We start from the raw sequence: 15,653 nt of genomic DNA on the forward strand, positions 1-15,653 counted from the left end.
ATTTATAAATGGTTAGTTGACGTCATGGGGAAATATAATATTTGACTCACTTCCCCAGTTATCGTTATTCGTGGTGTGTGTCTGAAGGAAACGGAGTAACTTTAAATACGTTCAGTTTTGGAATAATCCAGCAGTTACCAATCGGTAAGTAACTTTAGCGGTTTTGGTAGTTTTCGTRTTACCAATCACAAATATTTGAAGTTGTCGTCGGTTGACTGTCTTAAATATGGAACAATAGAATTCCAATTGGAGATCTGAGATGGCTGGAGGCTAAACAGACTTGGTTGGCTACAGTACTGTAGGTAAATTACGTTAATTTGGTTTACGGCATTTTCTCCATTCTAGATAGCTATTTTGTTACTAAAAATGTGACTTTCGATTCAAGCAGGAGCGTGAGTTTTAATTAACGTTAACGTTGCTATATGGCATGTTGCTAYCTAACGTTAGCCATAGTGCTAATGCGCTTGGTTGGTTAGTGGTCGATCAGTGTTGTAGCTTTACGTTTTTAACGTTCTCTTTTCTACAGTATGTGTATTCGTTTTGCTGGCGTCATTCCCACAATGACTCGTTAAATTGATAGCAAAACGTTCTTGACCTGTGTTTATTACACCTAGCTGTAGCGTTTGCCCGCTCAAACGAACAAAGGTACGCACTGCAGTGCAAAAATACGAAATGTTGGAAGGCAACAAGTTAAGGCGGGGAGGTTTGTTCATAAACAAGCGCGCTGCTGGGACGGACGAGACTCCTCTCCGAGCGGTACCTAGGGGCGGGGGAGGGGGAGTATTCAAATTAACCATTGTTGCAATGCTGCTCAATTGTTGCAAGCTTTGCAACAATCGTCACTACCTAGCAAAGGTGACGGGACCAATTTTAAGAGTTTTCGGCGGCAACATTTGAGCTGTTGGAGGCAACTACACTTGCAGCTTATAGCCCAAGATCGTAGACGGTGTGCCTCGTTTTGAAAAGCTATTTCAAATCCGTATTGCCCTCTTCAAATCCCAGACTGACCATAATCTCCGTTATTTAAATTTTCTAGTAAAATGGCTCGTACCAAGCAAACCGCCCGCAAGTCCACCGGAGGAAAGGCGCCAAGGAAGCAGCTCGCTACAAAGGCAGCCAGGAAAAGCGCGCCATCCACCGGAGGAGTAAAGAAACCACATCGTTACAGGTACTGGGAGCAGTTCAACCGGTTTTCCAACATTATTTTGTTTACTTTGTCTAGATTTAACTTGCATATGTGTGTCAGTAACAGTTCTAGTTTCTCACATTTTAGGATTAATATCTAATTAACTAATCTAACATTATACTGTTTTTATTCCCCAGGCCAGGAACTGTGGCTCTGCGTGAGATCCGTCGTTACCAGAAGTCAACTGAGCTGCTGATCCGCAAGCTGCCCTTCCAGCGCCTGGTGAGAGAAATCGCCCAGGACTTCAAGACTGACCTGCGTTTCCAGAGTGCTGCCATTGGAGCTCTTCAGGTAAGATCCATGCTGACTGCTGCTATCACACTAATAGTATGAGGGCTAATGTACAGGGCAAACTGTAACAATTTTTATTATTCCCATATTTTGTTATTTCCCACTTCTCTCCAACAGGAGGCCAGCGAAGCATACCTGGTGGGTCTGTTCGAGGACACCAACCTGTGTGCCATCCACGCCAAGCGTGTCACCATCATGCCCAAAGACATCCAGCTGGCCCGGAGGATAAGGGGAGAGAGGGCTTAAATGGCGTTCAACTGCCTTTTCCAGACATAATCCTATTTATCTTAACCATTTCATAAGTTTTATTATTTCCTGTTTTTTTWAAATGTATTTTAGAATGGTAAGAGATCAGTCATTCCACAAACCTCAATTCAGATCTGGCCAATGTGAGGACAGAAGAATGTAGGAATATCTGCTTCAATTGCAAATGAGGCTTGTTTTTACATTGAGTAGAGGATAGTGTATTACATGACTGTATTGACTGTTCAGTCAGATGCCCTCTTCAAATGTTAACTGGCTCATTTTGGATCCTGGTGGATAGTATAGGCTCCAGATGAGGTTGGAGCTCTTGCTTGTGGTTCAAGGTGGGGGGGGGGGGAATTCAAGATGTCTGAATTCTTCTCAGCTGCCAGGGGAAGGCATGGTCTGGGTCCTTCATCAATTTCCACCCTCTGTCTGTCAGCATGTCTTGCACAACACCTCACTACTACATAGTGGTGTCGGGATTTACCTCTTGACACTGTCTGGGATGGCTAGGAGCATGACAAAGCCCCTCTGTATATTCTGAACTGCTTTTTACATGTTATTTTTCCAACATACAAAACCTTGGCAGCTACATTTAATACTATTTATGGAAGCGTTGTCGCATTGTAGTCTTTCTATTAAATGTCTTTATGAATAAATGCTCATGTGTTTCTTGTTCTAAGGATAATGTCTCTATCCACTAGGGGCTTTTACATTTGGTGTTCACACTTGTATTTTTCAAAGCATGTGTTTATTCAATTACCACAACATTTTGATGTTTGGCACATATCCAGTTGTCAAGGGATTTCTTTTCATACGAACCACTCCGTGTGCTTGAAACCGGTAGCTGTGGAATTGAGGAAAAAATCGGATTTTTGAAATGTGACTGGAATGGGAGAATATTTCAAYTGTTTATGGTCTTGATGGCATCCCACAACAGGAAATGCTCATACCAGAGATATTTCATTGTCTTCAATCATACTCACCGATGCGGTTGACTATCTCCTCACATTCTTTGACCGCGCTGGCTCTAAGCACCACACAGTAGAATCCTGTTGACGGYGGAGTTTCTGGGGAGTCTCTGAAAACGGAACCAATTACACGTTCTGACATCTGCTCTGTGGCAGCTCCGGATGCTTCACTGCTGTTAATGCTTTTCTCCAGAGGAGAGCTTTAGAAATCCAATGAGGCTGCCCCTAGATGCTGATCTAAGAACTGTTCTCTATTTCCCCTCCTGAATATTATTGTTAGGATGGGGGATCGTGTAAACTGATCCTAAATCTGGTTACGGGCATTTTATAGCTAGGGAGGTGTGAGCGACAGAAACAGGATGCTGTTACTATTCCTGTCCAGTTATTTAGTCTACTGTACAATGAGGAATGACTCATTTGAGTGTGTGCTTTTGCACAGACTAAAAATGCATGTTGTCTTAAGGTTGTAATGTTTGTATTTGTTGGAATATATCTGCAACGGTGAGAAGGCCTGGGACTATTCTCTGATATATAARGGCTGTGTTTTTTATTAATACTCACACTACGCAGAAGGCAAAGACGGTATAGTCCGGCTGGCCAAACCGCCCTACACATGAGATCTCTGGGTAATGATGCTGGAACAACTCCTAAACATAAACACACAAAGGGGAAAATGATGAACTTCAACCAACAACCCTATATAATTTCGATCCACTGGACAAAACCTGTTTTGCCAATGTGTTGTATGATCCAGTTACTCACTGTCATATTGGATTTCTCAGTGCAGATCAAGTGGGTTTCRTTAAGGTCTAAAAGTACTTCCTGTTGGGAAAGTGAGAGGATATGTTAGTAGTTAGATTACAGATTACAACAAACTCTAGTCAGGTCAGCYTGTCTCTATTTGTCAGTACCATGCMGGGCTGGTTTTGCTGTAAGACCAGGGGGATTCCATGTTGAAGCACCTCCTTGCCTCCATACTGTCAAGAAAAGAGATAAAACAAACACAGTCACACACAATTTAACACCCAATAACCACAAGTACACAACAAACCACAATTGATGTGCAAATAGTACAAAATAAAAAATCTTCTCAAACAGTGAAACACTAAGACAATACACACCAACATGTAATTATAATGTTCAAATAACATATCTACCATTCCAATGTTTGTCTTTCCCAAGAACTGCACAATGTACACAATTCTGTGGGGGGAGAGGGGTTTAGTGACTCAGATGAGGTAAACATGCCTGTGTACTATTTTAACAAGAGATTAGAAACCGATTTCAGTGTGAAACTACAAATAGCCCTACGCCCTGAACACTAGATCTGAATGGATGGGATTGGTATAAGCAATATGGTAGTACCTAATCATTTATATATACATTAGATGACTAACAGCCACCGCTGACGACACCTCACCTCCATCTTGGATCTCCCCCACTGTTGCAAAAAATATTTTGGAAGCTATAGAAATGCATTTGTTAATGTCTACGTTTGTTTTCGTTACATTTATCCTATTACAAATTAATGCACATTTTATTAATTATATTATGTTAGCTGAACAAAAAATAAAAACATGACAAAATAAAAAAAATCCCTTAAAGTAACATTTGCAGAAAGTACTAATGTTACTGTCCCCACAAAAAATACTAAATACATGTCATTTTGTCCTTGAAACATTTAATTGAAATTCTGTAGAATTCCATTAATTCCTATGGAGGACTGCTTCTTCTGGGGAGTGCCAATATTGCCGACCGGTGGCTTCAAAGCCTCTCATTGTCCAATGCATAGCAATCCAGGGTTTATATACATCATTGGTAATAACACCAAATTGCTTTCTTATTAGCGGACTGCAAACCAATAACAGATGCATTACCGCAACAACAATCTCTCAGACTTGCCTTCCCTCTTTGAGGCACTGAGAGGGTGTGGGCCTCTGGCCCTGATTGGTGGGTTCTTGGGAGGAAGGGGCGGGGCCTAGCTGCAGGGAGGGGTTCTCTTCTCTAAGTGCTCTTAGGAGTTTGATGATGGGGCGATATACACCCCCGTCCTGCACACACCACCGTAACACACGCAGGGACAGGGGACGCCCCTTAAGCCTGGAGAGGACCACACCTGCCTGAGAACACACACACACAAAAGCACAATGTCTCAATTAGATATTCAAAGAGAAAAACGCCCTGTACAGCATATTAAATAAATATATGGTTTGTCTAAGGTGTGGCTGTATACAGCACCAATCATAAGATTGGACACACCTAGTCATTCAAGGGGTTTTCTTTATTTCAATTAACAGGTGTGCCTTGTTAAAATATTATTTGTAGAATAGATTTCCTTCTTAATGCGTTTGAGCCAATCAGTTGTGTTGTGAGAAGGTAGGGTGGTATACTGAAGATAGCCCTATTTGTTAAAAGACCAAGTCTATATTATGGCAAGAACAACTCAAATAAGTAAAAAGAAACGACAGTCTATCATTACTTTCAGACATGAAGGTCAGTCAATCCGGAAAATGTCAAGAACTTTGAACGTTTCTTCAAGTGCAGTCGCAAAAACCATCAAGCGCTATGATGAAACTGGCTCTCATGAGGACCGCCACAGGAAAGGAAGACCCAGAGTTACCTCTGTTGCAGAGGATAAGTTCATTAGAGTTACCAGCCTCAGAAAATGCAGCCCAAATAAATGCTTCACAGAGTTCAAGTAACAGACAAATCTCAACATCAACTGTTCAGATGAGACTGCGTGAATCAGGCCTTCATGGTCGAATTGCTGAAAAGAAACCACTACTAAAGGAAACCAATAAGAAGAGACTTGCTTGGGCCAAGAAACACGAGCAATGGACATTAGACRGGTGGAAATCTGACCTTTGGTCTGATGAGTCCAAATTTGAGATTTTTGGTTCCAACCGCTGTGTCTTTGTGAGACGCAGAATAGGTGAACGGATAATCTCTGCATGTGTGGATCCAGCCGTGAAGCATGGAGGAGGAGGTGTGATGGTGTGGGGGTGCTTTGCTGGTGACACTGTCTGTGATTTATTTAGAATTCAAGGCACACTTAACCAGCATGTCTACCACAGCATTCTGCAGCAATACGACATCCCATCTGGTTTGTGCTTAGTGGGACTATCTTTTGTTTTTCAACAGGACGATGACCCAAAACACCTCCAGGCTGTGTAAGGGCTGGAGGTGGGTTAGGGTTAGGAGATGATTGGACTGCTGCATCAGATGACCTGGCCTCCACACTCACCCGACCTCAACCCAATGAGATGGTTTGGGATGAGTTGAACCGCAAAGTGAAGGAAAGGCAGCCAACAAGTGCTGACCATATGTGGGAACTCCTTCAAGACTGTTGGAAAAGCATTCCAGGTGAAGCTGGTTGAGAGAATGCCAAGAGTTTTCAAAGGTGTCATCAAAGGCAAAGGCCGGCTAATTTGAAGAATCTCAAATATAAAATATATTTTGATTTGTTTAACACTTTTGTGGTTACTACATGATTCCATATATTGTTATTTCACAGTTTTGATGTCTTCACTAAAAAGTAAAAATAAGAAAAATGAGTAGGTGTGTCCAAACTTTTGACTGGTACTGTATATATATATACAGTTGCAGTCGGAAGTTACATACACTTAGGTTGGAGTCATTAAAACTTGTTTTTCAAACAACACACCACAAATTTCTTGTAAAGAAACTATAGTTTGGCAAGTCGGTTAGGACAATCTACTTTGTGCATGACACAAGTCATTTTTCCAACAATTGTTTACAGACAGATTATTTCACATAATTCAAAGTCAGTTGACTGTGCCTTTAACAGCTTGGAAAATTCCAGAAAATAATGTCATGACTTTAGAAGCTTCTGATAGGCTAATTGACTAATTTGAGCAATTGGAGGTGTACGCTGTGGATGTATTTCAAGGCCTACCTTCAAACTCAGTGCCTCTTTGATTGACATAATGGGAAAATCAAAAGAAATCAGCCAAGACCTCAGAAAAAAAATTGTAGACCTCCACAAGTCTGGTTCATCCTTGGAGAAATTCCAAACGCCTGAAGATACCACGTTCATATGCACAAACAATAGTACGCAAGTATAAACACCATGGGACCACGCAGCCGTCATACCGCTCAGGAAGGAGACGCGTTCTGTCTCCTAGAGATGAACGTACTTTGGTGCGAAAAGTGCAAATCAATCCCAAGAACAACAGCAAAGGACCTTGTGAAGATGCTGGAGGAAACAGGTACAAAAGTATCTATATCCACCAGTAAACAAGTCCTATATGACAATAACCTGAAAGGCCACTCAGCAAGGAAGAAGCCACTGCTCCAAAACCGCCATAAAAAAGCCAAATTACGGTTTGCAACTGCACATGGGGACAAAGATGATACTTTTTGGAGAAATGTCCTCTGGTCTGATGACCCAAAATAGAACCGTTTGGCCATATTGACCATCGTTATGTTTGGAGGAAAAAGGGGGAGGCTTGCAAGCCGAAGAACACCATCCCAACCGTGAATCACGGGGGTGGCAGCATCATGTTGTGGGGGTGCCTTTGCTGTAGGAGGGACTGGTGCACTTCATAAAATAGATGGCATCACGAGGAAGGAAAATTATGTGGATATATTGAAGTAACATCTCAAGTCATCAGTCAGGAAGTTAAAGCTTGGTCGCAAATGGGTCTTCCAAATGGAGAATGACCCCAAGCATACTTCCAAAGTTGTGGCAAAAAGGCCTAAGGACAACAGTCAAGGTATTGGAGTGGCCATCACAAAGCCCTGACCTCAATCATATAGCAAATTTGTGGGCAGAACTGAAAAAGCGCGGTGCGAGCAAGGAGGCCTACAAACCTGACTCAGTTACACCAGCTCTGTCAGGAAGAACTGGCCAAAATTCACCCAACTTATTGTGGGAAGCTTGTGGAAGGCTACCCGAAACGTTTGACCCAAGTTAAACAATTTAAAGGCAATGCTACCAAATACTAATTGAGTGTATGTTAAACTTCTGATCCACTGGGAATGTGATGAAAAAATAAAAGCTGAAAAGATATCATTCTCTCTACTATTATTCTGACATTTCACATTCTTAAAATAAAGTGGTCATCCGAACTGACCTAAGACAGGGAATTTTAACTAGGATTAAATATGTCAGGAATTGTGATGTAAACTCCGACTTCAACTGTATGCATACTACCATATACTACCATTTAAAAGTTTGGGGTCACTTATACATTTCCTTGTTTTTGAAAGGAAAGATAATTTTGGTCCATTATAATAACATAAAGATCAGAAATACAGTGTAGACATTGTTAATGTTGTAAATGAATATTGTAGCGGAAACGGATACTATTTTTTATGGAATATCTACATAGGCGTACAGAGGCCCATTATCAGCAACCATCACTCCTGAGTTCCAATGGCAGCGTTGTGTTAGCTAATCCAAGTTTATAATTTTAAAAGGCGAATTAAATCCTTAGAAACCCTTTTGCAATTATGTTAGCACCAGCTGAAAACTGTTGTCCTGATTAAAGAAGCAATAAAACTGGTCTTCTTTAGACTATTTGTGTATCTGGAGCAGCAAAATCAAAAATCAAATCAAATTCCTACTAGTCACATGCGCCAAAATACAACAGGTGTAGTAGACCTACAGTGAAATGCTTACTTACGAGCCCCTAACCGACAGTGCAGTTAAAAAAAATATGGATAAGATAAGAGATGAAAGTAAAAAAGTAATTAAAGAGCAGCAGTAAAAAATAACAATATATACAGGGGGGTGCCGGTACAGAGTCAATGTGCGGGGGGCACCGGTTGTTGAGGTAGTATGTACATGTAGGTAGAGTTAAATAGTGACTATGCATAGATGACAACAAAAAGTGGCGAATAGTCCTGGTTAGCCATTTGACTAGATGTTCAGGAGTCTTATGGCTTAGAGGTAGAAGCTGTTTAGACCAGTGGACCTAGACTTGGCCTCCGTACCGCTTACCGTGTGGTAGCAGAGAGAAACGACAAGGTGCTAGACTCTTGACAATTTTTAGGGCCTCTCTCCTGACACGCCTGGTATAGAGTCCTGAGATGGCAGGAAGCTGGCCCCAGTGATGCACTGGGCCGTTCGCACTACCCTCTGTAGTGCCTTTTGTCGGCAGGCCGAGCAGTTTGCCATACCAGGCAGTGATGCAACCAGTCAGGATGCTCTCGATGGTGCAGCTGTAAGAACCTTTTGAGGATCTGAGGACCATGCCAAATCTTTCAGTCTCCTGAGGGGAATAGGTTTTGTCATGCCCGCTCACAAACTGTCTTGGTGTTTTGTTGGTGAAGTGGACACCAAGGAACTTGAGCTCTCAACCTGCTCCACTGCAGCCCCGTCGATGAAGAATGGGGGCGTGCTTGGTCCCCTCTTTTTTCCTGTTTCCACAATCATCTCCTTAGTCTTGATCACGTTGAGGGAGAGGTTGTTGTCGCAGCCACCACGGTCTCTGACCTCCTCCCTATAGGCTGTCTCGTTGTTGTTGGCGATTGTTGTGTCATCTGCAAATTTAATGATGGTGTTGTGTCGTGCATGGCTGTGCAGTCATGAGTGAACAAGAGAGTACAGGAGGGGGCTGAAAACGCACCCTGAGGGCCCTGTTGTTGAGGATCAGAGTGGTGAGTGTTGTTACCGTACCCTTACCACCTGGGGGCGGCCGCCGTCAGGAAGTCCAGGATCCAATTGCAGAGCGAGGTGTTTAGTCCCAGGGTCCTTAGCTTATTGATGAGCTTTGAGGGTACTATGGTGGTTAACACTGAACTGTACTCAATGAATAGCATTCTCACATAGGTGTTTCCTTTTGTCCAGGTGGGAAAGGGCAGTGTGGAGTGCAATAGAGATTGCATCATCTGTGGATCTGTTGGGGCTGTATGCAAATTGGAGTGGGTCTAGGAATAATGGTGTTGATGTGAGCCATGACCAGCCTTTCAAAGCCCTTCATGACTACAGACGTGAGTGCTACGGGTCGGTAGTCATTCAGGCAGGTTACCTTAGTGTTTAAACTTTAATGCAGGGAAACTTAAATCAGTTTTACCAAATTTCTATCAGCATGTTAAACGTGCAGCCAGAGGGAAAAGAACTCTGGACCACCTATACTCAACACACAAAGATGCATACAAAGCTCTCCCTCGACCTCCATTTGGCAAATGTGACGATAATTCCATCCTCCTGCTTACAAGCAAAAATTAAAGCAGGAAGCACCAGTGACTAGATCAATAAAAAAGTGGTCAGAGGAAGCAGATGCTAAGCTACAGGACTGTTTTGCAAGCACAGACTGGAATATGTTCTGGGATTCCTCCAATGGCATTGAGGAGTACACCACATCTGCCAAAGCTTCATCAATAAGTGCATCGATGACGTCGTCCCCAACGTGACCGTACGTACATACCACAACCAGTATCCGCACTGAACTAAAGGCTAGAGCTGCCGCTTTCAAGGAGCGGGACTCTAACCCCGAAGCTTATAAGAAATCCCACTATACCCTCCGYCGAACCATCAAACAGGCAATGCGTTAATACAGGACTAAGATCGAGTCGTACTACACCGGCTCTGACGCTCATCGGATGTGGCAGGGCCTGTAAACCATTAAGTCCTATTCTTGAAGATCAAGGTGTATAACATTTATTGGAATTTTATTTAACCTTTATTTAACGACTGGAATTCTGATAGAAAGCAGGGCACGTGCCCAGTGTCCCTGTTAATTTTGTTAGTCACTTTCACTCAGATATCATATTAACACGACAAAATGTGTATAACTGCAGGAAATTTGCTTTTAAAACTGCTAAAAATTCTCCTCAACCCCTAGTTATAATTTTTAGAATTGCAGAAGATTTGCTGTATGTGATAACCAATGTGATAATGGCTGGGGAAATGTGTGCTTGTTTTTGTTGTTCTCCAAACAGCATTTTAGGGGTTTTAAATTGTATAGAAATGCAGTAAATGAGCTTCAACTTTCTTCAAAGTTCCCCAGGACCAGTGGAAGCAAAACAGCCCCATATACTGTACTGTAGTGCCTTCAGAAAGTATTCACACATTTTGTTGTGTTACAGGGTGGGATTTAAATGGATTTAATTGTAATTTTTTTGTCATCAATTCACACAAAATACCCTGTKATGTCAAAGAAGAAAAATTCTAACATTTGTTTWAAAAAAAACGTGATTACAGCTGAGTCTTTCTGGGTAAGTCTCTAAGAGCTTTGTACACCTGGATTGTACAATATTTGCACATTAATATTTTTAAATTCTTCAAGCTCTGTCAAGTTGGTTGATGGTTATTGCTATACAGCCATTTTCAAGTCTTGCCATAGATTTCAAGCTGATTTAAGTCAAAACTGTAACTAAGCCACTCAGGAACATTCAATGTCGTCTTGGTAAGCAACTCCAGTGTATATTTGGCCTTGTATTTTAGGTTATTGTCCCGCTGAAAGGTTTTCCTCTAGGATTTTGCCTGTGCGTAGCATTATTCTGTTTCTTTTTATTCTAAAAAACTCCCTAGTCCTTGCCGATGAAAAGCATACCCATAACATGATGCAGCCACCACCATGCTTGAAAATATGAATAGTAGTACTCAGTGATGTGTTGTGTGGATTTGCCCTAAACATAACYTTTTGTATTCAGGACATAAAGTTAATTTCTTTGCCACATTTTTATACAGTTTTACTTTAGTGCCTTATTGCAAACAGGATGCATGTTTTGGAATATTTTTATGGAATATTTGTGTTCTGTACATGCTTCCATATTTTCATTCTGTCATTTAGGTTAGTATTGTGGAGTAGCTACAATGTTGTTGATCCATCATCAGTTTCCTCACAGCAATTAAACTCTGTAACTGTTTTAAAGTCACCATTGGCCTCATGGTGAAATCCCTGAGCGGTTTCTTTCCCCTCCGGCAACTGAGTTAGGAAGGACGCCTGTATCTTTGTAGTGTCTGTGTATTGATACACCATCCAAAGTGTAATTAATAATTTCGCCATGCACAAAGGGATATTCAATATCTTTTTGATTTTATTTTTAACCATATACCAATTTGTGCCCTTCTTTGCGAGGCATTGGGAAACCTCCCTGGTCTTTGTGGTTGAATCTGTGTTTGAAATGCACTGCTTGACTAATTATTTTTATATTAAGTCGGATGATTTTGCATGGTCCTGAGGAGCAGCTGACTAAAAAGCAGGTGTGTTAGATTAGGGCTGGAGCTATTTTTTTTGTAAAGGTCTCCTTACCTGTCCATTGCAGGCATTCCGTAAGGAGATTCCGTTGATCTCATCAATGATGTCACCTGGATGTACACACTTGTCCACCTGAGCCTGGCTACCTGGCAACAGTTTCAGGACAAAGACACGGCCACTGAGATACCTGGAAGAGAGAGCAGAGAGAGGTGGGAGAGCGAGGAAACCTGAGGAAGACGAGAGAGTGAGCGAGAGAGGGGCGGAGAGCGATTGAGCCGGAGGAGGAGCGGGAAGAGAGGAGAGGACGAGAAGGAGAGGAGAGGAGAGGAGAGGAAGAGAGGAGGAAGAGGAGAGGAGAGAGAGGAGAGGAGAGGAGAGGAGAGGGAGGGAGGGAGAGGAAGAGAGAGGAAGGAAGAGCAGAAGTGAAGGAAGGAGCTAAGAGAGAGGAGGAGGGAGAGGAGAGAGGGAGAGAGAGAGAGACCGAGAGAGGAGAGGAGAGAGGAGGAGGGAATGCTGTTGTCTATTTGTTTTTAGATTTTATTAGAGGCCATGACGTGTATTGATGAGGTAAGGATACAAACACTGCCACTTACCTGAGCACCATCCCTAGCTCACGACAGGGTACTGCCTCATACATATCACACACCTGGAAAACACAGACATAGTCCTCACTTCAATAGGCAAAATATACACAGACTAACTATGAGGCAGGGAGGTCATACATAGATCTGAGATTGTACAGGGCTCATTTCAATATCTTACCGGTAAAAGCCAGCTCTCATCCAGAAAACTGCAGTTCTTAAGTGAAAAGGCAGACATTTTGCTGATGTGAGCAGTGACATTCTATGTTTTGAGAACTCTTTGTATTTGCAACATTTTGTTTTAGGCCAACAGTCTAAGCAGAGACTTGCCTCGTGCTTTCTGACACTGTGCATCAACCACATCATAGTCAGGCAAACAGGAGAAGGAAGGAAACATTTTGTACCTCCATGTCCAGTTTGAATTCCATTTCTGAGAGGACCATGAGCAGGGACATGAAAGGCTCTTAGAGAGGAAGGATATTTGACTCAGTCATCAGGAGTGTTGTTGGACACTTCACAAGTTGAACTTTAATAATGGAACACTGGTCACTTTAATCATGTTTACACACTGCTTTAATCAACTCATATGTACAGTATATACTGTATTCTATTCTATTGTATTTTAGTCAATGCCACTCCAACATTGSTCGTCTTAATATTTATATATTTCTTTATTCCATTGTTTTACTTTTAGATTTGTGTGTATTGTTGTGAATCGTTAGATACTACTGCGCTGTTGGAGTCAGGAACAAAAGCATTTCGCTACACCCGCAATAACATCTGCTAAATATGTGTATGTGACCAATAGAATGMGATTTTATTTGATCTGCTGTGATGAAAATCATTTCCTGATATTAAGGCCAATGCCAACACCAACCATTCAGTGAAAACAAAACAATCAGGAAGAGAAGAAAAACCTCACCCACAAATTCCTCATTCCTAAGAAGTGAAATAGCTGGGTTGTACCACTGGAAAATAGAAACCAGTAAAACAAGTCAATGATATGATAGCTTATTCAAACATAACTGGAATATAGCCTAATTACTGAACATCAAAGAAAAGTCAATTGTAATGTTACAACAATGTAACAACAAGGTATTAGAGCCAATATGAGTGAGAGATAACAGACCTCTAGTACTTTGGGTGTGTGTAACAGGTGTTTGATGACTCCTTCTAGAACCCTCCGTCTGAGGGCTAGCCTAAGGAGGTAGCGTCCTCGTCCCTGAGCTGACAACAGCTTCRTGCAGGCTAAGGTCTGTTCAACCGCAAGCGACACAGTACTCAGTCTAGAATACACGCACAGGAACACACACACACACACCAGTGAGGGAGCCAAGACAACAACAGGGGGGTTAGTAGTCACTGTATGTTATTTTCTAGAACACAATCTCTAAATGTGCTGTAGGTAGTTTACCTGCCGCAGTTGTCGTGTTGGAGGAGTTGCTCGAAACATTGCCAGTAGTCCCTGTGTACTAGACCAAGGACTGGCTCTGAGGGAGACACACACTAGTTAGAATGTAGGCAGGCTCTAATGTTCTGTACTCCTGTCTGTATGACTTTGCTTTGTTATAATACTCACGCTGAAGGCCCTTCCTGAGGATGAGCTCCAGTAATTCACAGCAGGAGGAGAGGTGAGGGTTGACATCTGTCACTGTCCCCTCTTCTGTCTGCAGGTTCAGGATGCATACTGGACGAGAAAAAATATACACACAATGCAATATATGTGCGCACACATTACATGGGCCACATTGGGTAGATACTGTATGTGCACAGGCGTTGAGGGAACAATGCATGAATCCTAATGGGCAGACATAGACACAATAATAGACCATACACAGTCAATTTAGACATTTTAAATCAATAGTTCAAGAGTTAATTTTAACATCATCCCAGATAACATATGGTCCTACTCTACAGAGTGTAAAAAGTACTTTCATTATACTGTTACATTTTGAGTGTTAATGCAACACTTTATAATGTAAAAAAATGAACACCGCATTAGACTTGCCATTGTTACTCAAATGTAACACTATGGAGTAATAACACTCACAGTGTTATTTATGTTCAACACTAGTGTTAATCTATAGTTAACTCCTACTAGTGTTATGCAAAAACATTGTTACAGTGATTTTGGGTGTCGTTTTAACACTGGCCAATTTTCTGTGTAGGCTTGTGATATATGCACAATACATGGACAACATATGGCAGACATGTGGGTGGTGTCTTTCCTTTCGCTGTATGATGATGACTGACAGAGGGCACCTCTTCCACACTTGATGGCCAAGGAGGACCCAGTTACTTGGCAACCTGAAAACATCACTGCTTTTGTCTATTTGTGTTTTGCATAGTGTCTGATAGGCTTCGCCAGCACTAGATTGCGTCAGGTGGTTGAGTGATAGAATAAAATAGAGGTAAAAGGTGCAGTGAAACTGCATTAATTCATCAAAGATGCAGCTCCAATAGTAAAATCGGAAAGTGATCCTTCAAAATATTTCATACAGCGGATGGATGATATGTCTAACATTCAGAGATAACACATGCTTCACAAAAGATAGACTATGAAGCAATTTTCTGGTAGAAGAATGTACTTATTCTATAGTCCCTGCTGCAGCACATGAGCGTAACCTGCGCCACCTATMTAGGAGCGTCTGTCTAATGATTAGGCTATACTAGGCTGAGTAAATATCTGCTGATACTCTCGCTCAGCCTATTCCTGTCTGTTTATCTACAAATTAACAACACATAACCCCCATATGCATGTCTCCATTCACTCGGTGTCCATTTGCAGTATGTTCTTACCTTTGAGGGTCCCGAGCAGCGGATCTTTCGGAGGCATAACTAATATTATTAGCGCAGATATAGACGCACTGTACCGCCTGTCATTTAACAATGCGTCATAGCTTTCACACACTTCCGCATGTCTAAAACATACCGAGACACCCTTTCCCTTAGGCTGTTACAGATAGGGAAATGTAAACATGATATCAATGTCCAAATAGACGACATGAATCACATTTTGGGGAGGTTGGACTGGAGATGTCAGTGACAGCTGCAATAAACACTTTTCACTCAAAAACATTGAAGCTAGCCTACTCGGTTTCAGAATAGACTGCTTCATTTTGCACACACTGAATGGCTACATTGTTTCTGTCATTTAATCGTGGTCTCAAATTGACGCGCTGTAAATGAGATTCTATACTCTGGCGAC

At 41.9% G+C, this 15,653-nt stretch overlaps 2 protein-coding genes across 2 annotated transcripts; one reads left to right on the forward strand and one right to left on the reverse strand.

Annotated features, from left to right (window-relative positions):
* Positions 1 to 34: 34 nt before the first annotated feature.
* On the forward strand, positions 35 to 2,382 carry LOC111967850 (histone H3.3A). The gene is made up of 4 exons (XM_023993260.2): positions 35 to 144; positions 1,037 to 1,168; positions 1,324 to 1,477; positions 1,595 to 2,382. Exons 2-4 carry the CDS (start codon positions 1,041 to 1,043, stop codon positions 1,721 to 1,723), a joined length of 411 nt encoding a protein of 136 aa, XP_023849028.1. The 5' UTR covers positions 35 to 144; positions 1,037 to 1,040; the 3' UTR covers positions 1,724 to 2,382.
* On the reverse strand, positions 2,053 to 15,514 carry si:ch211-250n8.1 (uncharacterized). The gene is made up of 16 exons (XM_023993259.3): positions 15,245 to 15,514; positions 14,025 to 14,132; positions 13,860 to 13,935; positions 13,575 to 13,731; positions 13,368 to 13,413; positions 12,850 to 12,908; positions 12,627 to 12,662; positions 12,458 to 12,510; positions 11,919 to 12,051; positions 4,597 to 4,814; positions 3,852 to 3,897; positions 3,606 to 3,671; positions 3,457 to 3,516; positions 3,256 to 3,341; positions 2,710 to 2,804; positions 2,053 to 2,570 (listed from the first exon to the last, which is right to left on the reverse strand). Exons 1-16 carry the CDS (start codon positions 15,279 to 15,281, stop codon positions 2,536 to 2,538), a joined length of 1,311 nt encoding a protein of 436 aa, XP_023849027.1. The 5' UTR covers positions 15,282 to 15,514; the 3' UTR covers positions 2,053 to 2,535.
* Positions 15,515 to 15,653: the final 139 nt, after the last annotated feature.

Source organism: Salvelinus sp. IW2-2015, linkage group LG8, assembly GCF_002910315.2.
Source record: "Salvelinus sp. IW2-2015 linkage group LG8, ASM291031v2, whole genome shotgun sequence".
NCBI lineage: Eukaryota > Metazoa > Chordata > Actinopteri > Salmoniformes > Salmonidae > Salvelinus > Salvelinus sp. IW2-2015.